This window comes from Mauremys mutica, chromosome 6, assembly GCF_020497125.1.
Source record: "Mauremys mutica isolate MM-2020 ecotype Southern chromosome 6, ASM2049712v1, whole genome shotgun sequence".
NCBI classification, from domain to species: Eukaryota; Metazoa; Chordata; order Testudines; family Geoemydidae; genus Mauremys; species Mauremys mutica.
This window is the reverse complement of record NC_059077.1, coordinates 45,144,500-45,168,941: the sequence shown is the minus strand read 5'-3', so window position 1 is coordinate 45,168,941 and position 24,442 is coordinate 45,144,500. Positions and strand designations below refer to the sequence as shown.

At 51.6% G+C, this 24,442-nt stretch overlaps 1 protein-coding gene across 2 annotated transcripts in view; it reads right to left on the bottom strand.

Moving 5' to 3' along the window:
• CERT1 (ceramide transporter 1) overlaps positions 1–24,442 on the bottom strand; it is a 158,217-nt gene that overhangs the window by 27,279 nt on the left and 106,496 nt on the right. For both annotated transcript variants that reach the window (XM_045021585.1, XM_045021586.1), the window contains exons 8-9: positions 16,272–16,364; positions 13,407–13,493 (exon numbers count right to left, since the gene is read on the bottom strand). In XM_045021585.1, the coding sequence (XP_044877520.1) occupies positions 13,407–13,493; positions 16,272–16,364 (180 nt within the window). The remainder of the gene's footprint in view (positions 1–13,406; positions 13,494–16,271; positions 16,365–24,442) is intronic.

The window sequence follows — 24,442 nt, the reverse complement described above, 5'->3', positions numbered from 1 at the left end:
TGCGGCAGGTAAATTGCGACGTGGAAATATGCGTCCTTCATATCGAGGGCGGCATACCAGTCTCCCGGATCCAGGGAGGGAATAACGGTCCCCAGGGTTACCATGCGGAACTTCAGCTTTATCATGAATTTGTTGAGTTCTCGCAGGTCTAAGATGGGTCGCAGACCTCCCTTTGCCTTGGGGATTAGGAAGTAACGGGAGTAAAACCCCTTGCCCCTCATGTCTTTTGGTACCTCCTCTATGGCTCCTAGAGCTAGGAGCGACTGGACCTCTTGCAAGAGGAATTGCTCATGAGAGGGGTCCCTGAAGAGGGACGGGAGGGGAGGGTGGGAAGGTGGGGTTGAAACAAACTGGAGGTGGTATCCCAATTCCACCGTGCGCAGGACCCAGCGGTCGGAAGTGAGCTGGGACCAGGCAGGGAGGAAATGAGAAAGACGGTTGAGAAACGGAAGAAAAGGATCCGGGAAAGTAACTGGTGGGTTGCCCTCGGGTGTCCCATCAAAAGTTTTGCTTGGGCCCTGCTGGTGGTTTAGGGGGCGCCTGATTTTGGCCTCCTTGAGGGCCAGACTGCCTTTGATGATTGCCTTCTGCTAAAGTCCTGACGCGGTCTAGACGGGGCGTAAGGCCGGTGTGGCTGTGGCCGGAAGGTCCTGCGTTGGGTCACTGGTGTGTGCATACCCAACGAGCGCATTATAACGCGATTATCTTTTAGACTTTGCAGTCTGGGGTCAGTCTTATCTGAAAACAGGCTTTGGCCTTCGAAGGGCAAATCCTGAATGGTTTGCTGCAATTCAGGGGGAAGGCCTGATACTTGGAGCCAGGAGATGCGCCTCATCGTCACTCCTGACACCAAGGTTCTGGTTGCTGAGTCTGCTGCATCCAGAGAAGCCTGGAGGGAGGTTCTCGCCACCTTTTTACCCTCCTCGAGGAGAGCGGTAAACTCCTGGCGGGACTCCTGCGGAAGAAGCTCTGTGAACTTCCCCACGGAGACCCACGTGTTAAAGTTATACCGACTTAGGAGGGCTTGTTGGTTTGCCACCCTAAGTTGGAGGCCCACGGCAGAATATATTTTACGGCCTAGGAGGTCCATGCACCTAGCCTCCTTTGACTTAGGAGCCGGGGCGTGTTGGCCATGACGCTCCTGTTCATTCACCAATTGGACCACTAAAGAGCAAGGAGGTGGATGAATGTAGAGGTATTCGTACCCCTTTGAGGGGACCATATATTTCCTCTCACCCCCCCCCCCCTTGCTGTAGGTGGAATTGAGGCCGGGGACTGCCAGATGGTATCCGCATTGGATTGTATGGTGCGGATAAATGGCAGGGCCACTCTAGTGGGTGCATCTGCCGAGAGGATATCCACAACAGGGTCCTCTACTTCAGGGACCTCCTCCACTTGTAGGTTCATATTCAGAGCCACTCGCCGCAGGAGGTCCTGATGGGCTCTGAGATCAATCGGTGGAGGGCCTGAGGAGGATGTTCCCGCCACCGCCTCATCAGGTGAGGAGGAAGAGGAGAGGCCCGGGACCAAGGGTTCCTGTGGGGGTTCCTGTGCTTACGGAACGTCCTCTGTGTCAGGTGGAGTCTGGGTGTCCGCAGTTGGGATCGGAGCCTCATCCGTGTCCGTAGGTGGAGGATGGCTTAGCGTCGCCTCTGGTGCCCGGTGTTCTGATGGGACCGATCGTGGAGCCACTGGTGGAGCTCCTTGGGATTGGTGGTATGCCCACGGTGTCCAGAAGGACCAGTGATGAGGTCCTTGGCTGGGGATGTCAGAGTCATGTTCCTGCTGGCAGGATGCACTACCAGCCTGAGAGGACACCAATGTGTGTCTGGAAGGCCACGGCGGTGCCGAGAGATCCTGGGGGGGTGCCACAGATCTGGATGTGTGCTCCTGGGTCGGTAGCGGAGAGCGGTACCGTGAGCCATAACAGTACCGCGAGCGAGACCGGGACTTTCTACCGTAGCAGTGCCGGGAGGTCGACCGGTATCTCGAGTCCCCTTGTCTAGAGCGACTGCGGGAAACATGGTGCCGAGAGTCGGATTGGTACCGGGAGTACCTGGTCGGCGACCGAGATGTCGACCGGTGCCGTGAGTGCGACCGGTACCGCGATGGAGAGCGGTACCGGGACTGTGAGCGGCGCTGGGAGCGGTGTGATCGAGAGCGTCTGCGAGATCGTGATCTTGAACGACGACTCTGTTGGGGCAACGGAAGGTGGCCTTACCAGGGCTGGTTTCCTGACAGATTGAATAACCCGCACCGGCGGTGCCGGGGGTTGAGGCCGTGACAACTCCGTCATGGCAATGAGCTCCTGTGCCGTGGAGAAGGTCTCCGGTGTAGCAGGCAGGGCAAGCTCAACCACAGCATGAGCCGGGGAGCTGTCAGGCACCAGACTCAACGGCCCTTGTGGGACCGGAATCGACGGTGCCGAGCTCAGTGGAGTCGCAACTGGCGGTGCCACGACTGACGGTGCTGTGGCAGAGGACAGTGCCGGGCGAGCCGTCTTCGAAGAGCACTCCTTCTGTTGAGCTGCAGCAGTTGGAGCGCTATGTTGCTTCCTGGGTCTCGGGGACAGGGAGCGGTGCCGAACAGATGTCGGTGCCGGGGCTCCTTCTCGGTACCGGAGTGATCCGGGGCCGAAGGGGCGCTCCTTACCGAAGCAGTCTGTTGGGCACTCGGTACCGACGCTGCAGGACTAAGTGCCAACTCCATGAGGAGCTGCTTCAATCTAAAGTCCCGCTCCTTCTTCGTCCTTGGTTTAAAGGACTTGCAAATGCGGCACTTATCTGTAAGGTGGGATTCCCCTAGGCACTTGAGGCAGGAGTCGTGGGGATCCCCTATTGGCATCAGCTCTTGGCACGCCGAGCACGGTTTGAACCCCGCTGCCTTGGGCATGGGCCCGTACCGGGGCGGGGGAAAGGGGCTAATCCCCGATCCCCCCTTTTAACTATATACACTAACTATAAATACAACAACTAATACTAACTATAACTACCAAACTCGAACTACGACAATTAGCAGTATAGAACTACGAGTAGCTAGGGATGTGGAGATCAGCAAAGCCGCGCTCCACAGTTCCAACGACCGTCACGGGCGGTAAGAAGGAACTGAGTGGCGGTTGGGTCGGCAGGGGTATATATCCGGCGCCATGGCGTCACCACTCCAGGGGGCGCCCAGCCGACCCACCGAGTGTTGCTAGGGTAAAAATCTTCCGACAAGCGTGCACGTGGCGCACGCACACCTAATTGGAATCGATATGAGCAAGCACTCGAAGAAGAACCTGAGTGTCCAGCTACCACTCATAGTTGTGGGAAAAGTATCTGCTGAGAGCATTGGCTGTGGTGTTCTGGATGCCTGAGAGGTGCAACACTGAAATATGGATATGGTGGGCTATGCACCAGTTCCAGTATATATAGCTATATATTTATAACTTCAGTGCACAAAGAGGATATTGTTCCTTCCTGCTTGTTGATGTAAAACCATGAAGGACATACTGTCCATCATGACCCTGATCACTCTGCCCCTGATGAGGGGCAAGAAATGGAAACAAGAATTCCTGACTGCTCTGAGCTTCAACAAGTGGATATCAAAACTGATTTCATGGGCTGTCCATCTGCCCTGAACTGAGAGGGTGTTGATGTGGGCAATTATACTTGCTAGAGTCACCATCCTCAACTTTTGAGGCTTCACGAATTTGTTTAACTGTTCTAACTGTCTCAGATCTAAGATGGCCTCCAACCTATATCCTATAGTGGCACTAGAAAGTATTTTGAGTAGAACTCCTTGACCCTGCTAAAGGGAAGGGATTGGTTCTATTGCTCCTAGTTGGAGGAGAGAGTCCACCTCTTGCCTTAGAAGCAGCTCAGGAGAGGGGTCCCTGAAGAGGAAAGGAGAATGGGGGTGGAAGAGAGAGAGAGAGAGAGAGAGAGACACAAACTGGATGGTATAGCCTGGTGTTATGACCTCCAAGACCCACTGATCCATGGTGATCTGCTCCCAAGCTGAGTGGAAATGGACATGGTCCCCAAAGGGAGGGAGGTGGGCTAAAGGGTGCAATTGTAAATCCGAGGGGCGGGGGTGCGAAGGAGGAGGGGAGAATTTCACTTCTTGACCAGTCCATCAAAACTGACACGTGAGTGGTTGTGGAGGGCCGCTGAATAGCCCTCTTGCCCTGCAACCTCTCTCTTTCTGGGGAGTTCCACGGGTCTATGGTATCCTAAGAACTGAGCAGGGCATGACCTCTGGACAGCCTGACCTACTAAAAAGCTTCTTGCTCATTGGTGTGTAAATGCCTAAGAAAGGTAGGGTAGCCATGGAGTCCTTCAAAATGTGCAGGGAGTCATTCGTGGTCTTGGAGAAAAGCCTATGATCAGTAGGGAGGTCACCTAATAAACCCAAATAAATCCCTTTTACCCTGTATAAACCCACAAGAAAGCTATGGAGGCAGAGGAAACTGCTCACAAGAGGGCTATGGAGGCCCAGAGGGAGGCCCAGAAACATGAACTGGCTGTAATGGAGTCGAAGAGACAAAACCCTCCACCTGCTGGCTCCACTTCCCCAAAAATCCGTAAATGGGAGTGACTGTGTCCACAGGATGAAGAATCCCCTAGCTACCACCTGATCTGGAACAAGAGCTGTACCAGGGGAAAGAATTGTGCCCAGGCCTGGAAGGTGTCCAGTCTGAGGAAAAAACTTACTGAAGCATCTCTGAGGGTGAGATTATCTGTATTCAGTTTGATTAGACATAGATTTGCGCGTTTTATTTTATTTTGCTTCGTGACTTACTTTGTTCTGTCTGTTACTACTTGGAACCACTTAAATCCTACTTTCTGTATTTAATAAAATCACTTTTTACTTATTAGTTAACTCAGAGTATGTATTAATACCTGGGGGAGAAAACAACTGGGTACATCTCTCTATCAGTGTTATAGAGGGCGAACAATTTATGAGTTTACCCTGTATAAGCTTTATACACGGTAAAACGGATTTATTTGTGTTTAGACCCCATTGGGAGTTGGGCATCTGAATGTTAAAGACAGGAACACTTGTTAGCTGCTTTCAGGTAAACCTGCAGCTTTGGGGCAAGTAATTCAGACCCTGGGTCTGTGTTGGAGCAGATGGGAGTGTCTGGCTCAGCAAGACAGGGTACTGGGGCCCCGAACTGGCAGGGAAGGCAGGGGTAGAAGTAGTCTTGGCACATCAGGTGGCAGCTCCCATGGGGGGTTCTGTGATTCAACCCCTCACACTCATCTAAAACTAACTATACTAAATACTGACCTACAACTATAAATTAACTGAGAAAAAGAGAAGTCCAAGTATGCTCTAGGCTGACACACTAGGGTTCTGTCTCAGGCAGAGATGGGAGAGAAGGAACTGCAGGCAGGTTGCCCACATACCCCTAGATAGCCTCGGTGTGTGCCACAAGGAGGCATAGGGTGCGTGTGTGGGCTGAATGGACACTGCTAGCTAGAAATCATCCAATCTTTACGTGCGCCTGAAGTGGAGCATCAAAAGGGACACTATTCGAAGAATTAGTAAGTTACTACTTAGACTGCAGACTCTTTGGAGTAGGAAAAAATGGTTACCTACCTTTTGTAACTGTTGTTCTTCGAGATCATAGAATCATAGAAGATTAGGGTTGGAAGAGACCTCAGGAGGTCATCTAGCCTAACCCCCATCGCAAAGCAGGACCAACCCCAACTAAATCATCCCAGCCAGGGCTTTGTCAAGCTGGGCCTTAAAAACCTCTAAGGATGGAGATTCCACCACCCCGCTCCGTAACCCATTCCAGTGCTTCACCACCCTCCTAGTGAAATAAGTTTTCCTAATATACAACCTAGACCTCTCCATGGCAATTTGAGACCATTGGTCCTTGTTCTGTCATCTGCCACCGCTGAGAACAGCCTAGCTTCATCCTCTTTGGAATCCCTCTTCAAGTAGTTGAATACTGCTATCAAATCCCCCCAACACTCTTCTCTTCTGCAGACTAAATAAGACCAGTTCCCTCAGCCTCTCTTCATAAGTCATGTGCCCCAACCCCCTGATCATTTTCGTTGCCCTCCGCTGGACTCTCTCCAATTTGTCCACATACTTTCTGTAGGGGGGGGGGGGGTTCCAAACACTCAGTACTTCAGATGTAGCTTCATCAGTGCCAAATAGAGGGGAATAATCACTTCCCTCAATTTGCTGGCAATACTCCTAGTAATGCAGCCCAATATGCCATTAGCCTTTTTGGCAACAAGGGCACACTATTAACTTATATCCAGCTTCTCGTCCACTATAATCCCCAGTTCCTTTTCTGGAAAACTGCTGCTTAGCCAGTTGGTCCCCAGCCTGTAGCTGTGCATAGGATTCTTCCATCCTAAGTGCAGGACTCTGCACTTGTCATTATGTAGGGATATTAAAGAAGGTACTAACAGTGATTCCCCCAAGTGACAGTGACCCCCCCAGTTTCACCAAGTACAAAAATCTTTTAGTTCTTCTGTTAAAACTTGTAAGCTCCTGTCTGCAGAAAACATTGATTGTATCTGTCCTGTGAAAGATACTCTATTACTATGTAAAACTTACAACCAAGTTAATTGACTCTGTTCTTGAAGTGGACACTACGTTACCGCCCCTGCTGTGAGCCTTAAGCCGTTAATTGACTCTGCCTAAGATATGAAATATATGTTGATGAATGCTTAAAGTACGTGAATGGTTAGGGAGGTGCCAGGCTAGAAAGGATCCATCGGCCGAAGAATGCGTCAAGTGGACCACCAGACAACCCCCGGAGGGTAAACTGGGATCCACCCCAAACACCTGGAAGGAATGTGCCACTTTAGACAGTGTGGAGCCACCAGGAATGTGCCATCTGCTGATTGAGCCAGCAACTGCAGGATGAAACGGTTCCCATAGACTAACATAGGAATTAATTCCTATAAGAATGAACTCCAAAAACTGAGGTCTTTGAGTCTATGGTTCTGCTGCCAGACTCCAGGAGCATCAGGTGCATCTGACACAGACTCGGCTCCATCCTCATGACCAAGATACCTGGCCAGTAACTTGGCATGAGCAACGTCTACGCTGGTAACTATAACACCTATACAGAACCTGAATGAATGATTGTGTGAATGAAATTTATATATATGTCCTTCAAAATGTGTGTGTGTAAGGAATAAGTAGTGATAGAAATAAGTAGTAAAACAACGTTGTTTGCTTTTATCTTTTGCTTTACTATTATATTTACAATAAATGTGGCATCTTTGCCTTATCCCTCTTAATAAGATCCTGCTGGTTTTTATTATATTGGTATAACACTTGTTGAACCTCAGATTTTTTTGTCTAGAAAAAACGGTTACCTACCTTTCGTAACAAGCAGGTGTCTTGTTACGAAAGGTAGGCGTCTGTTGTTCTTCAAGATGTGTTGTTCATGTCCATGCCATTCTAGGTGTGCACGCGCCCATGTGCGCGGCTGGAGATTTTTGCTTTAGCAGTACCTGTAGTGCCGGCTGTAGCTCATGCTGCAGTATATCAGGCGCCGCCAGCCCATGCCCTCTTAGTTCCTTCTTTCTGACAACTCCGAAAGAGGAGCAGGAGGAAGGGTAATGGAATGGACATGAGTAACATCTCAAAGAACAGTTACAAAAAGTAGGTAGCAGTTTTTAGTTCTCTGAGTGCTTGCTCATGTTGATTCCATTCTAGATGACTCGCACGCAATATCAGTGGATGTGGCTCGGAGTTCACCGTTATGCAGTGTGTAGTACAACTCTGCCAAAGCCAGTGTTGTCTTGCATCTGCTGAGTCAGTGCATAGTGTGATGTGAATGTATGGACGGACAGATTTATGTAGCGGCCTGACAGATTTCTTGGATCAGCATCTGTGCCAGGAAGGCCGATGAAAATGCCTGCACTCTAGTGGAATGAGCCATCAGAGTCACTGGCAGGGGCACTTTCCCCAGCCCGTAGCAGTAGTGGATGCATGCCGTGATCCAAGATGAAATTCTCTGGGCTGACACAGGGCAGCCCTTCATCTGGTCTGTGACAGCAAACAAAAAACTGCGTTGACTTACAGAACGGCCACATTCTATTGATGTAGAGGGTCAACATCCGTCTGATGTCCAGCATATGCAACCTGCACTCCTCATCTGATGCAAGGCTTCGGACAGAGGACTGGTAAGTAAATATCCTGGCCCGTGTGGAACTGGGAAACAACCTTGGGCAGAAAAGCCGGATGCAGGCACAGCTTGTAGAAGACCATATAGGGCAGCTCCGACTCGAGCACCCTGATCTCGGACACTCGCTGTGCTGATGTTATAGCAACCAAAAAGGACACCTTCTAGGAAAGGAGCGGGAAGCTAGGGGTTCAAAAGGAGGGCCAATAAGCTTCGACAGCATCAAATTCAGGTCCCACGGGGAGACCAGGTCTTGGACGCATGGGTAAAGGCACTCTAGACCTCTGAGGAACCACACTGTCATGGTATAGGCGAATGACCTGCCCTGAAGCGGAGGGTGGATTGCAGAAATTGCCACCAGGTGCATCTTGACCAAAGACAGAGACAAGCCCTGGAGCTTTAGATGCAGCAAGTAGTCCAGGATGTCTTGCAACGAGGCCTCCTCAGAACGAATGCACTTGTCTAAGGCCCAACATGCGAAGCGCTTCCACTTGGCCATATAGGTAGCACTGGTGGAAGGCTTCTTGCTGCCCAGCAGGACCTGTTGGACCACCACAGAGCACTCTGGTTCATCTGTGCACAGCCACGGAGCAGCCACATCGTCAGGTGCAGCGACGCCAGGTTCAGTTGCAGCAGATTGCCATGGTTCTGGGATAGATCCAGACAGAGAGGTAACTGCAGTGGGTCGGCCACCGAAAGACTCAGCAGCATGCTAAACGAGTGCTGGCGAGGCCACACTAGAGCAATGAGAATGAGCACTTCCTGTTCTGCCTGGACGCAAACAGGTCCATCTGGGGAGTCCCCCACCATTGAAAGATCAGGTTGACCACCTCCGGATGGAGGGACCACTCATGGCGAGAGGAGAGGGCCTTGCTGAGGTGATCTGTCAGGATGTTCCTGGTTCTAGGTGACTGTGTGGCAATCAGGTGGATGGCATTCTGCATGCAAAGGTCCCAGAGGCTGAGCGCTTCCTGACACACAGCCAATGACCTGATGTAATGTTGATGCAATACATCACAGCCATGTTGTCCATGAGGACCTGTACAACCTTGCCTTCTAGGTGGGGCAAAAATGCCTGACAGGCCAGGTGCACTGCCCTGACGCTGATATGAAGAGCTAAGTTGTGCTGCATCCAGTGACCTTGGGTGCTGCGCTCACCCAGGTGGGCTCCCCAGACCAGGTCTGATGCATCCGAGATCAGGGTGATCGACGGTCATGGGGACACAAAGTGAACTCCCCGCAGCACTGACTTGGGGGTCTAGCCAATAGTTCAAGGATGAGAGGACGCGGTCCAGCACTGTGACCACTTGATCCCGGGGGTGCCTGCTGGGAACGTAGACTATTGTTAGCCATGGTCACAGATGAAGCTGGGTGTGCCTGACCACGTACGTGCACACTGCCATGTGGCCCATCAGCCGCAGGCAAATGTGGGCCATGGTGATCTAATGTCTCCTCATATGGACAATGAGATCCACCATGGCCTGAAAGCGTGCTTTCGGAATGAAGGCCCTGTCTCGTGTGGAATCGAGAACCACTCCTATAAACTCTATGTGCTGGACTGGCGTTAATGTGGACTTTTCTGTGTTTATTAACAGGCCCAGGTCGTTGCAGGTGGAGTGTACCAGATTGAAGCTTCTCTGCACCTGATCCAGAGACCTGCTCTTGATGAGCCAGTCATCAAGATACAGAAAGATCTGGACCACACCCCAACATCTGAGGTAAGCCGCTACTGGTGCAATGCATTTTGTGAACACCCTAAGGGCTGAGGACAGGCCAAAGGCCAGTGCTGTGAACTGGAAGTGGTGCCCAGTCACTGTGAAATGCAGGAACCGTCTGTGTCATGGGAATATGGAGACATGGAAGTAAGCGTCCTTTAAGTTGAGAGCAGCATACCAGCTCCCTGGATCCAGGGAGGGAAAATGGAGGCCAGGAAGACCATGCGGAACTTCAACTTCTTGAGAGACTTGTTGAGGCCATGCAGTTCCAGGATCAGTCTGAGGCCCTCCCTTGGCCTTCAGGATTAGGAAGTATCGGGAGTAGAATCCTCTTCCTTCCATGTCCCGTGGAACCACTTCCACAGCCCCCAACTGCAGGAGCTTGTCCACCTCCTGAACAGAGTTTCTCATGAGAGGGGTCCCTGAAGAGGGATGAGGAAGCAGGGGGGTGGGAAGGAGAGGTATCCACAAACTGCAGGGTATAATCCCAAGCTACTATGTCTAGGACCGAGGTAACCCACAACAGGCCAAGTGGTAGGGAGAAAGGTGGTTGAGGAAAGGATGGGCAGGATCTGGCTGGCTGACTGGAGTATCGCTCTCGAGCGCACGCTCAAAACAATCACTTTTGTCCCCCCCGTGTGCTTAGTAGGTCTAGGCTGGCGAGCAAGAGGAGGAAGGGTGGCAAGGGCTAAACCTGGTAACCTTTTTCTTTGTAGATTCCTGCCAGGCTTGCCAAGGCCTCAGTGGTGGTGGAGGCCAGAATCGCTTTCTGGCAGACTGCGGGGTATGCATGCCCAGTGAGTGAAGGGTAGCCTTCACGTCCTTCAACCTGTGTAGTCTGGCATCTGTTTTTTTTTTTTTTTTTTTGATCAGAGAAGAGCCCAACTTCATCAAAGAGGAGGTCCTGAATTGAGCATCTCCTGGGAAAGGTTTGCGTTTGGAGCCAGAAGCTGCGTTGCATAACCACTGCCGATGTGACCACCCTCACTGCTGAGTCCGCCACGTCCCATGCCATTTACAGGGAGCATCTGGCTGCCACAGTCCCTTCCTTTACCAGGATACCAAACTCCTGAGCCTGACCCTGAGGAAGAGAGTCCTGGAACTTCTGGAGGCTGTCCAAGAGGTCAAAATTGTATCGGCCTATCAGGGCCTGATGGTTTGCCACCCAGAATTGTAAGCTGGCTGTTGAATACAATTTTTAAACAAATAAATCAAGTTTCTTGGCTTCTTTGTTCTTGGGGGTAGAAGCGGCGGGGACCTGCTTGTCCTTCTTGTTGGCTGCCGACACCACCAGCGAGCCTGGGGGAGGATGGGTATACAAGTACTCAAAACTTTTGGCTGGCACAAAGTACTTTTTCTCGGCCCATCTCAAGGTGGGATGGAGAATGGGGACTTCCATAGAGGACACCATCGTGTACAGGTAGGGCAATCTGGGTCGGCGTGGAACCCGAAGGACATTGAAAAGTGTCCCCTCCTGCTCCACCATCTCCTGCACTTCCAGCTCCAAGTTCTTGGCCACCCGCCTGAGAAGGGCTTGGTGTTTTTTAAAGTCATCCGGAGGGCAGGCCCTGGAAGGTCCCATGAGCGCCTCATCTGGGGAAGAGGTGACAGCCATGGCCACTGGTGGAGGTGCTGAGGGCTCAGCAGCCACTGGAGAGGGAGGTTTGGAGGTGGGCACTGGATCCTCCACCCTGACCTCGGAGCCAGCTTCCAGTACTGGGCCTGGTGCCGGTGAGGCCATCGAACTTTGCTCTGGCACGGCCACTGATACGTGCTGCGAAGGGGGCATCGTCATCACCGGAATGCTCCATGCTCCTCAGTATGGCCTTCTGTTGGCCACTAGCCTTGCTGCCACTGCGTTGCCATGGATGGCAGAGCAGTTTCCAGTGTCCAAACCCATTGCAGAGACCAGGGCGATGGGCTGAGCTGGGCCTCCGCGCAAGAGGAACCACTCTCTGGTGACCAGGGAGGAGCTGACGACACCTGCATTTGCTTGGTCATGGCTACCGGTGAGCGTTGACCAGGTGTAAGTGATGGGTGGCTATTCCGAGGAGGACGGTCTTGGTGCCGGGGAAATCTGCATTGGGGGGAACGGGTGTCAGGGAGACTGGTAACACGAGGGGGTGTGGTCCCATGGTGCCAGCGACCAAGACAGACGTCTAGATGAGGATCAGTGAGGGGGCGGAGTTCATCATAATATGGGGAGCGCTGACCCCGCATTGGGGAATAATGTCTCGACGACCAGAGGGAGAGTTTGGGCAATTGGCGGCGTGGCTGCGACCTGCCACAGGATTGCTTGTCCGGCAACCTACTGTGCTCCTCCGCCCCCGGAGGGGTCTTAACAGCTGGCTTGCCCTCTGTGGGAGCCTTAGCCTGGCCCTGTGGCACCAGAGATGTCATTGGAGCAGGTGAAGAACTGTGCCCTCTCTGTGCCTGGAGTGACGATGGTGCAGGCAGGGGGGTGGGTTCTGTACCGCTCACCAGAGTCAGTGACAGACCTTTAAGAGGGCTAAGAGCCCCAGCCACAGAGGCATGCTCGCGTTGCTCTGGAGAAGGCTGGTACACAGGCCTGGTCCTTCTGCCGGATGATCCTGGGGCCTTCTTGCTCAGCGCTGGTGAGCGCTTCTTTGCCGCCTTCTTCAGCGCCGGCCCACTGACACGGAAGCCCAAGTACTTGGTGCAGCCTGCATAGAGGGCTCAGAAGTCAGGCGGAGAGGGGACTCCATCAGGAGGGCCCTGAGGCAAATGTCCCTCTCCTTCCGAGTGCGATGCTGAAAGTTCTTACAAATCCAGCAACATTCCTTGATGTGCGATTCCCCCAAGTACTTAAGGCAACTGTCGTGGGGGTCACTCACAGGCATAGGCCTGTCACAGACCGAGCAGGGCTTAAACCCAGGAGGTAGGGCATGCCCCGTTTTAGGCAAAGTCCCCACTGGGACCTCAACTATAAGCTAACTATGGTCTTAACAACCCCTTAACACTAACTACAATCAAACAAAGGCCCAAAGTCCAATGGAAGAAATTGCTAGCTCTTGACAAGCAAGAGAGGCACTCTGACTGACCACTACAAACAGTAAGAAGGAACTCAGAGGGCACTGGTCAGCAGTGCCTGATATACCACAGCATGAATGTGGCACTCTAGAGGGCACTACAGCCAGCCCTACAGGTACTGCTAAGGCAAAAATCTCTGACAGCCACACACGTAGGTGCACACACACCTAGAATGGAATCGACATGAGCAAGCACTTGAAGAACTCTCTTTTTGTTCTGTTTGTACAATGCCCAACACAATGGGGTCCTTGTCCATAACAAGGACTCCCAAGTGCTATAAATACATAATATTTTACTATACAAATTCTAACGGTCAGACTTCCTGTGAGCAAATTCCTGTGAGCAAATTCCTACCAACGTTAACATGAGTTCTGTGAATGTATCCCAGGAGAGAATTTGGACCATAAAGACAGACAAAGATCCTAGATTGAAGTATGGTATTTTTTAAAGGTAGGAACATAATTGCCTCTTAAAACATTTTGTACTATCAATACCTGTTCTTCTATTTTATCTTGTCTGTCAAGAGCAGCTTCAACAGCATCAAAAAATTCCTCTTCATTAATCAGACTATTAGGACCCTCCTAAACCAAAACATAGAAAAACAAACAGTTAAAGAAAATGGAGCAAACGTGAATGCTACACTTCAGAAAACGGAGTTTAATTTAAAAAATGAAAGTTAGCCAATTTGATAAATTGCATTTCTTTATCAGAGTAAAAAAGTCCTAATTCATTTGCAGATGAAACACGTAACAAATATAAAGTTATAAACCTATTACACAAAAGCCATTTTTCATAACAGAGAGTCTTTTCACCATTAGTTGAGTTTAACAAAATTAAGAGTAAAATTCAAAATAAAGCACTACTTGGTAAAATAAGATAATACTCCACTCAATGCATTTAAAGACCTATAATTTAAGAGTTGTAACACAAGTCAACAAAAGCCAGGAAATTCACACTTGAAAAACAAATCAGGTGAAATTTGGCCTAAAATTTAGGTTTTACATACCACACACACACACTTTATTATTTGAGAACTCTTTTACAAAGTTTGTGACAAAAATGTTTCCATAAATTCTTTTGCAAAGCCCAGCATAAAATGTAATTTAAATTATCATTTCGTTACCAGGACTGAAATATTAAGCTGTGTTGTCAGCCTTTCGTGCCTGAAATACAACTAAAATATGTTCATTGTCCATGCAGAGAAAAATACAAAAAGTAAAGAACAGCATGATAAAGCTTAAGTTTGATCTTAAAGTTCCTCTAAGCTTGATCACTTAAAGTGTTGTTACTAATAAATGTATATATTTAAAAAAAAACCATGATCGTAACACTGGCCTTTTAAGACCAGTCTGTTCTTCCTTAATTCACCCCATTATAAACACATACAATATGATGTGTAAAATCTTGGACCCCTGCTATATGTAGACTCTTGAAAGAACAGATGGCCTATCAACTCTAAAAGTTCTTTTATTAGTTTGTCAGTTTTAACATTACACAATAAAAAGCAGTTTTATTTTTTTAAATGGCTGTTCACGAAGACTCCAACTTTACTTTGTTTTTGCATGAATCCATGTAATGGACTCTGTGGTTTAACATATGAATTTTTATTTTACAGATTTACTATAGAGAAACCATTCCCCTCTAAAATATGGATTATTATTATGTTGAAGCTAATTCTGTTATAATCATAGTTTTCAAGGCATCTCCAGCTAATTTAGTAACAGGAACATCTTGATATTGTGTGTGCTACTTCTCATCCCAGTGAAGAGTCTTTGTGGGCAGTCTGATTTTTTTTTTAAATCTATTTGTACACAATCATTTTTCTAAAATGGCCTGGGTCAGAAATTCAAAATTCATTTTTGTTTGTAAGTCTTGCTAAGAAGTGACAGCCACTATTTTTGGAAGTGGTTAGAAGTGTAAAGAAATAAAGAGGTATTTAAAAAAAAACATATATAAAGAGCACTGTTTATAAATATAAATATTTAGAAACAATCTCACCTTTTAACTCCAGCTGCTGGGCTGAGATGGGGGAGGGGAGCAAAGAGATTGGGGACACAGTGATAATGGCCCAGGAGATGATGGATTGGGGGACACATAGGAGAGGATCATGGAATCATGCTAACCAGTCTCAAAATGAGGGAGTTCTAGGACAGGACAAGGTACTAATTGGAGGGTCAGAAGACAGGAGCAGAGTGGAAATAAATTCAAAACTGTGAACTGAACACAAACACAAAATCATGCCTGCTGAACATGCAGATGGCCTGTTGCTGCTTTTTGCTCTCCAGCTTTTCCTTCAAGGGGAATTAACTGGATTATCTTCCTGCCCTATTCAACGGAGTAGGATGGCTCCATCCACCCACCCTTTCGTCCTTTTTCTATGGATTGGCCACTTGCAGCCTGACTTTTCTCTCTGACAAACTTAGACCAAAATGTATACAGAATGCTTGCCAGCCACCCTGATACTTCAAAGGAGTTGAAGGAAACTAGCAAAGGATTTTTGGACATGCTTACAGTCATTAAGAGGTGGGCCATTTGGAGATCAACCATCCAGCTTGAAGAAAGAAACTCATTGAATTTAAGCAAAAAGTTACCAGTTTACAAAATCAGAAGACTGTTTCATATAGTAATGCTGTAAACACAAAAGCCCTTTGAGCGCCATTATTTGGTGTCACTGGATAGTAAAAGCCACCATGGCTCATAAATACAGAACAATACAACAATATCTGAGACAAAAAGTTCAACCAATGTTGTGCTGGAATCTGCTGCAGCTTGTTAAGTTAAAAGTAATTTTCCTTTCCTGTGATTCAGTCAGCTGACATGGCTAGAGATATTTGGCAAACTGCTGTTTAGAAGAGCTCAAGAAAACTAATTCTAACTGGATGAAACTATGGTATATTATTCTGCGCAACTTAATAGTTGTCCAATCTGAACAGGAAAAACTGATTATGGGAGGGTGGGGTGAGAGTGTCAAACTAACTATACACAAAGTGCTTTGAAATGTATGAAGCAAACTTACAAAAACTCAAAAATCTTATCTTAGGTGTTGCTCGTAACAAGTAGAATCTTTCAGACAGAAAAATGTTTGACAGTCTCACTAAGTATACTCAGATGCATCTTATCTCCTTTCCCTCATTTGCTACAAATGTCTGGATTGAAACCCTTCCTACAAGTTTCCCTGTTGCAGAGTATGTATTTAATAAATACTGATAAAAGCAGATATCAATTACAAGGAAAATCACCTGGTTTAATGTTTTGATACTTGCACAAAAAATCACTTCAGTGAAGGATACAAGTTAAGTCAGGAAAGGATTTAATCTGTGAAAATACTAAGCAAGAAAAGAAATAAGCTTAATTCATACCTCATAGTCTGGCCCTCCAAAATGGCACTTTTTCTTAAGTTCCGTCATGGCATTTTTGTATGCTTCTTCTATTCTTCTCCTTTTCTCAATTTCCTGTAAGAACATAACCAGATTTTGAAGCTATTAATCAGACTCAAACGTTATGAGAAAGTATGACAAAAAGATGGATAACCACATTAAAAAAAATGTTGTGGGGTTCCTCCTCACCATGTTTTAATTTCACTTGTTTGCACATTTGTGGCAGTGTGGACATTTATGAACATTATGTATATATAGATGTATATACACTATGGCTATGGCTACACTAAAGAGCTTACAAGTGCAGACGCTCTAAGCCAACAGGAGAGAGCTCTCGTGTCAACTTAATTACTCCAGTCCTTGCAAGAAGTGGTAGCTATGTCCGTGGGAGATATAGCCCTGTCCACACCAGCACTTAGGTTGGTGTAATTTACGTTGCACAGTGGGGTGGCTTACTCACACATCTGAGCGACATAACTTAAACCAACATAAGCTGTAGTGTGTACCTAGCCCATGTTTGTAGTTCATTATTCTAGCCTTTAAAATGATGGTGTACAAAAAGTTTGTACATTCCACCATCTTTGTATTGAAAATGGTCCTGCCCTAGGGAGAACTGAAAGTATCTTCTGATGGCTGTATCGAAATATGGAAATAAACATCCTTGAGAGAGAGAGAGAGAGTCTCCCTCTCCCCCTATATATATCTCTCAATATCAAAGAAGTGATGATGGATTCAAGAGTCAACATTTTGAACCGAAACTTCCAGATGTACATCCGATCTTGGATCTAAGAAAATTAAACAGGTACAACTCCATTTGTTTTTGGGGCTAGTAAATAATGAGAGACAAAGCCAAGATTTGAGATTTACTAATACCTCCTCTATTGCTTCCTTTAGTAAAAGAGAGTGAATTTCTGTTCTAAATAGCTTCTCAAGAGAGAGGGAACCAAGAAAAGGAGGGGGTATCCTCAAACTAAATGGTATAAAAGACGGTTACTCACCTGTAGTAACTGGTGTTCTTCGAGATGTGTTGCTCCTATCCATTCCATGTAGGTGTGCGCGCCGCGCGTGCACGGCTCTTCGGAACATTTTTAGCCTAGCAAATCCGGCGGGCCGGCTGGCGCCCCCTGGAGTGGCGCCGCCATGGCGGCGGATATATACCCCAGCCGGCCCGTCCGCTCCTCAGTTCCTTCTTGCCGGCTATTCCGACAGTGGGGAAGGAGGGCGGGATTGGAATGGATAGGAGCAACACCTCTCGAAGAACACCAGTTACTACAGGTGAGTAACCGTCTTTTCTTCTTCGAGTGATTGCTCCTATCCATTCCATGTAGGTGATTCCCAAGCCTTACCTAGGCGGTGGGGTCGGAATGAGACGTGGCGGAGTGTAATACCGCAGAGCCGAAGGCTGCGTCGTCTCGAGACTGGTGCACCAACGCGTAGTGGGAAGTGAAGGTATGGACTGAAGACCAGGTGGCCACTCTACAGATGTCCTGGATGGGGACATGGGCCAGGAAAGCGGCCGATGAGGCGTGTGCCCTCGTCGAGTGTGCGGTGAGTCGGCACGGGGGAACGCGAGCAAGCTCGTAACACGTTCTGATGCAGGACGTCACCCAGGAAGAAATCCGCTGCGAGGAAACTGGCTCGCCTTTCATGCGGTCAGCTATTGCTACAAACAGCTGGGACGAACGGCGAAAAGGCTTTGTGCGGTCGATGTAGAACGCGAGAGCTCGGCGGACGTCGAGGGTATGTAGCTGCTGTTCCCGAGGCGAGGCATGCGGCTTCGGGAAGAAGACCGGGAGGAAGATCTCCTGGTTGAGATGGAAGGCCGACACCACCTTGGGGAGGAAGGCCGGGTGTGGTCGGAGCTGCACCTTGTCCCCGTGAAAGACGGTATATGGGGGACCCGCCGTCAGGGCGCGGAGCTCTGAGACCCGTCTGGCGGATGTGATCGCCACGAGGAAGGCCGTCTTACAGGTAAGATGGAGGAGAGAGCACGTAGCAAGGGGCTCGAAGGGTGGGCCCATGAGCTGGGCGAGGACCAGGTTAAGATCCCATGTCGGAGCAGGAGGCCGCACCTGCGGGTAGAGACGGTCTAACCCTTTAAGGAATCGTGATACCATCGGGTTGGAGAAGATCGAGCGACCTCCTAAAGCTGGTTGAAATGCTGACAGCGCTGCCAGGTGCACCCTGAGGGACGAGATTGCAAGACCTTGACCCTTGAGGTACCAAAGGTAGTCAAGGACAGTCTGGATGGGGGCCGAGAAAGGGTTGATACCTCTCTGGTCGCACCAGAGGGCAAAGTGCTTCCCCTTGGCGAGGTAAGTAGTTCGCGTTGAAGGTTTCCTGCTTTCGAGCAGCACTTGCTGCACCGCTGCGGAGCAATCCCTCTCTGCGTCGGTTAACCACTCAGGAACCAAGCTGTAAGATGCAGCGATTGCAGGTTCGGGTGACGAAGCCTGCCGAGGTACTGGGTTATGAGGTCCGGCCACAGCGGAAGGGGAATGGGCTCCCGAACCGACAGCTCAAGCAGCAGGGTATACCAGTGCTGCCTCGGCCAGGCCGGAGCGACGAGTATGATGCGGGCGCTGTCTCTCCGGATCTTGAGTAACACTCGGTGGACGAGCGGAAATGGAGGAAACGCGTAGAGAAGAGGCTCTGTCCATGACAGGAGAAACGCATCTGAGAGGGAGCCTGGAGCTTGACCTTGGAAGGAGCAGAACCTGTGGCATTTGCGGTTGGACCGGGAAGCAAAGAGGTCTATCTGGAGAAAGCCCCACCTCTGGAAGATGGAATAAGCCACATCTGGGCGAAGGGACCACTCGTGAGAGGCGAAGGACCTGCTGAGGCGGTCGGCCAACATGTTCTGCGCTCCTGGCAGAAAAAACGCTTCGAGGCGAATCGAGTGGGTTACACAGAAATCCCAGAGGAGCAATGCCTCGCTGCAAAGTGGGGAGGACCGCGCCCCGCCCTGCTTGTTGACATAAAACATGGCTGTGGTGTTGTCCGTGTAGACCGCTACACAGCGGTTCTGCAGGTGAGCCCGAAAGGCGAGACAAGCTAAGCGGATCGCTCTCAGCTCCCGGACGTTGATATGGAGGGAGAGCTCCTGGGGTGACCAGAGACCCTGGGTGTGTCGGTCTCCTACGTGAGCCCCCCAGCCCAGCGCCGAGGCGTCCGTCGTCAGGGTGATTGACGGGCGAGGCGGGCGGAACGGAACTCCTTCGCAGACCGTTTCCGGGTCCAGCCACCAGGTGAGCGTCTGGAGAGCGGGCTTTGCCACCGTTACCACCATGTCTAGGGGATCGCGATGAGGGCGGTACACCGACGCCAGCCACATTTGGAATGGGCGAAGTCGCAGCCTGGCGTGTGCGGTCACAAATGTGGACGCTGCCATGTGACCCAGGAGGCGGAGGCAGGATCGCACCGTTGTCGTCGGAAAGGCCTGCAGTGCCCGAATGAGGGAGGCCAACGTGTCGTGCCGAGTGCGAGGGAGGCACGCTCTGGCCAGATTGGAGTCGAGGACCGCTCCTATGAACTCCACTCTTTGCGCTGGAACTAAGAGGGACTTCTCGGTGTTGACAAGCAGGCCGAGAGACCGGAACAGATGTAGAATCTCGGTCACCTGATTCGCCACCAGCTCTTGGGAGCGGCCCCGAATCAGCCAGTCGTCGAGATATGGGTAGACGTGGATGCGACGACGGCGGAGGGCTGCGGCGACGACCGCCATGCACTTGGTGAATACCCTCGGCGCGGTGGAGAGGCCGAAGGGGAGCACTGTGAACTGGTAATGAGCTCCGTTGACCATGAAGCGCAGGAAGCGTCTGTGGGGGGGGTAGATTGCCACATGAAAGTAGGCATCCCTCATGTCGAGGGCAGCAAACCAGTCTCCCGGATCCAAGGAAGGGATAATGGACCCCAAGGTTACCATTCGAAACTTGAGCTTGCACAGGTATCTGTTGAGCTCCCGGAGGTCTAAGATGGGACGAAGGCCTCCTTTCGCCTTGGGGATGAGGAAGTATCTGGAATAGAATCCCCTGCCTCGCCTGCTGGGAGGCACCTCCTCGATGGCACCCACGCTCAACAGAGATTGGACCTCCTGTAAGAGGACTTGCTCGTGAGAGGGGTCCCTGAAGAGGGACAGGGAGGGTGGGTGGGAGGGAGGGGGCGAAATGAACTGTAGGCGGTAGCCGTATTGGACAGTGCTGAGGACCCAACTGTCTGATGTTATAGATGACCACGCCTGGAGGAAGCGGGAAAGGCGATCGGAAAACAGAAGGGGTGGATCCTGATTGGAGAGAGGTGAGCGGCCCTCGGGCGTCCCATCAAAAGGCCGTCTTTGGGCCTTGAGGGGCCTTGGACGATCCCTGGGCTTGATTACGCCGCCCGCCCGATGGTCTGCGGCGGAAGGGGGCTGAGCGCCGATTGTTAGGCGGGCGAGGTCTGTTGTGTTGAAAGGGGCGATAAGGTTGATGCCGGAAGGAACGCCTTTGGTTGGCCGGCGTGTGCATTCCTAATGTGCGGATCGCCACTCTGCCGTCCTTTAGGGTCTGAATGCGGGTATCAGTCTTTTCTGAGAATAGACCCTGCATCTCAAAAGGAAGGTCCTGGAGCGTGTATTGGACCTCCGGCGGCAGAGCAGAGGACTGAAGCCATGCAATGCGTCGCATGGTTACCCCTGACGCTATGGTCCTGGCCCCCGAGTCCGCTGCGTCTACCGCTGCCTTAATTAAGGTTCGGGAAGCCAGCTGTCCTTCCTCCAGCAGTGCCGAGAATTCTCGGCGGGAATCCTGCAGGGTGAGCTCTGCAAATTTTCCTAGGCAGCCCAAGATGTTGAATGTATATCTCGAGAGCAGGGCCATTTGGTTGGCGATGCGGAGTTGGAGGCCGCCCGCTGAGTAAATTTTTCGGGCTAACAAGTCCATGCGCTTGGACTCCTTCGACTTTGGCGCAGCGGCGGGCTGTCCGTGTCGCTCCCGGTCATTGACAGATTGGACAACTAGAGAGTCCGGAGCCGGGTGAACGTAAAGGTATTCGTACCCCCTCGGGGGGACCGAGTACTTCCTCTCAACCCCGCGCGCTGTAGGCGGGACGGAAGAGGGCGACTGCCAGATAGCGGCATTGTTCTTTTGTATTGTCCGAATGAAGGGGAGCGCTACCCTCACGGGGGCCTCCGCCCCCACCACGTCCGTGATGGGGTCATCGACCTCCTGGACTTCTTCCACGGGTAGGTTGATGGCCTTAGCTACCCTTCTGAGGAGGTCCTGGTGAGCCTTGAGGTCGATCGGCGGAGGCTCCGACGGTGACGCCCCTGCCACCGCCTCATCGGGGGAGGAGGATGAGGAAGGACCCGGTAGCACTTCTTCCGGTGCCTGCTCCGTGTCTGCGGGAATAGGTGCCCGCGTTTCATGCTCTAAGTGCGTGCCGTGAGCGGCGGCCTGTGGAGTGGGGGACGGAGGTGGCCTGCTGACAGTGGCTACCGGCACCGACCGCACCGAGCCTGGCTGTCGCGGCGGGAGGGGAGGCCCCTGTTCATGTTCGGCCCAAGGCACCCAAAATCCCCATTGTTGAGGTCCATGTTCTGGTGGGAGGGACCCCGCCCGGAAGTCAATTGCGCTGCCCCCAGGGGAAGCGACTGAGGGCTCTCTTGATGGCCGGGGGGGGCCGAAGCGGTGGCCGGGCGGACGTCCGGTGCCGGAGTAAAGTGCCCCCCGCGGTGCCGACGGACGGTGCCGGTCGTCACGTGATCTAGCCGGCGAACGGGACCTGCGCGTGGCGCGGTGCCGGGAGCTCGACCTTCGGCCCCGGGAGCTCGACCGGCGGCCCCGGGAGCTCGACCGGCGGCCCCGGGAGCTCGACTGGCGGCCCCGGGATGCGGATCTGGACCGCGTGCGGCGGCGCCTGGAGCGACTGCGTGACTCTCGACGCCTCTCGCAGTGCCTGGAGCCGGACCTGGTACGGTGCCGGCGACTCGGCGACCAGGACTTGGAACGTCGCCGGGAGTGCGACCGGTACCGCGACTGGGAGCGGTACCGGGACTGCGACCGGCGAGGAGACGGGGAGCGTCGTCTTGACGTGGATCGTCGTGCCCGGTGCGGTGGAGAGCGGTGCCGTGAGCGAGATCGGGACCGAGATCTGGCGGCGGTGCTGCGATCAGCTCGGAGGCCCGGGGACGGGGGGCGCATCATAAGTGGCTTCCCAATAGATTTGAGAGTCCGCACCGGTGGCACCGGCAGCTGAGCGCTTGCATCAGCGGTCAGGTCAATCAAATGTCTTGCCGTCGCGAACGCCTCGGGCGTGGACGGCAGCCTCAGCTCCTCCTCGGTAGGTACCGGGGAGCCGGGCGGTGCCGGACTCGACGGGCCTTGCGGCGCCGGAGTCGACAGCACGGTGCACGTTTTGTGCACAGCCTCAGCCTGCACCGTTACAGTCGGAGGCGGCTGGGCTAACGGTCTCTTGTGCTTGTCCGAGACCGTCTTCGGCACTTTGCGCTTCTTTCCCGGGGAGATGGAGCGGTGCCGGGTCTTCGGTGCCGGGTGCTAGCTGAGGCAGTCTTTGGCGCCGCCGGTGCTGGTGCCGGAGGTTGGAGGGCCGACTCCATGAGGAGTTGTTTCAACCGTGAGTCCCGCTCCTTCCTCGTGCGAGGCCTGAAAGCGACGCAAATGGGGCACTTGTCCGACCGGTGCGACTCTCCAAGACAGCGGAGGCAGGAGTCGTGCGGGTCACTCACCGGTATAGACCGCTGGCAAGCCGCGCAGGGCTTGAAACCCGCCGGTCCGGGCATAAGCCCGCACCGGGGCGGAAGAAGAGGGCTAACCCCTCTAATTCCCTAATGACTATCGTAACACTAACTATAGAACTATTAACAAAACTTAACAACTATGATAACTATATACACTAACGATCGGAGAACGCTAAGGCTGTGGAGGAAAGCAGATCACTCCACTGTTCCTACTAGCCGTCACGGGCGGAAAGAAGGAACTGAGGAGCGGACGGGCCGGCTGGGGTATATATCCGCCGCCATGGCGGCGCCACTCCAGGGGGCGCCAGCCGGCCCGCCGGAGTTGCTAGGCTAAAAATGTTCCGAAGAGCCGTGCACGCGCGGCGCGCACACCTACATGGAATGGATAGGAGCAATCACTCGAAGAAGAACCTTTTTTATTATGTTCAAAACCCATCTGTGGTCATGTTTTGCAACATATTAAAATGAGACAGATGGTCCCCAAAAGGGGAGGGAGGATCCAAGATTGGTTTGCATCTCTCAATCTTGATGTCAAACTTGAGGTCTAGCATCATGCAGCAAAGTGGAAGAAGAATTCTCTGGTCTCACCCTGATTTGGAGGATCACTTTCAACATATTGTGGTTGAGAAGTAGTAGAATGCTGCTGTAGATACTGAAATTTTCAGAGTATAATTTGAAGACAACAAAGAAAGGTGGATAGTATTGTCTGATATCTAAAGGCAGGTGCAAGATTTCTCATTTTAAAGGACTGCAAAAGACCCAAAATCCTAGCCATTGATTTCATCTTTCATTTTCTCTAACACTTTGTCCATTTTAGAACTGAAGAGACCATTTCCCACAAACAGGGCTGTCCAGAAGATTCAGGGGGTCTGGGGTCTTTGGCAGTAGGGGGCCCCTGCTTCGGCAGTAATTCGGCGGTGGGGGGGTCCTTCCGCTCTGGGACCCACCGAAGTGCCCTGAAGACCCGCGGCGGGGCCTCCCCGCCACCGAATTACCGCTGAAGCAGGACCTGCCGCCGAAGTGCCGGGTCTTTGGCAGTAATTCGGCGGCGGGGGGTCCTTCCGCCCCGGAGCGGAAGGACCCTACACCGGTGAAGACCTGGAGCAGAAAAAGCTCCGGGGGCCTCAGCCCCGCGAGAGTTTTCTGGGGCCCCCGGAGTGAGTGAAGGACCCCGCTCCAGGGCCCCCGAAAAACTCTCGTGGGGGCCCTTGTGGGGCCCGGGGCAAATTGCCCCACTTGCCCCCTCCCCCCCCCGGGCGGCCCTGCCCACAAATGGAAGAGCCTCAATTTTTGATTTTGTTTCAAAGGGAAGAAAGGAAGAACATAACCTTATGTGTCTGGAAAGAGTTATGGCAGTAGCTGCTGATCTTGAAACCGAGACTTCAAAGAATTCCATCAGAGTGTACTTAGCCACATT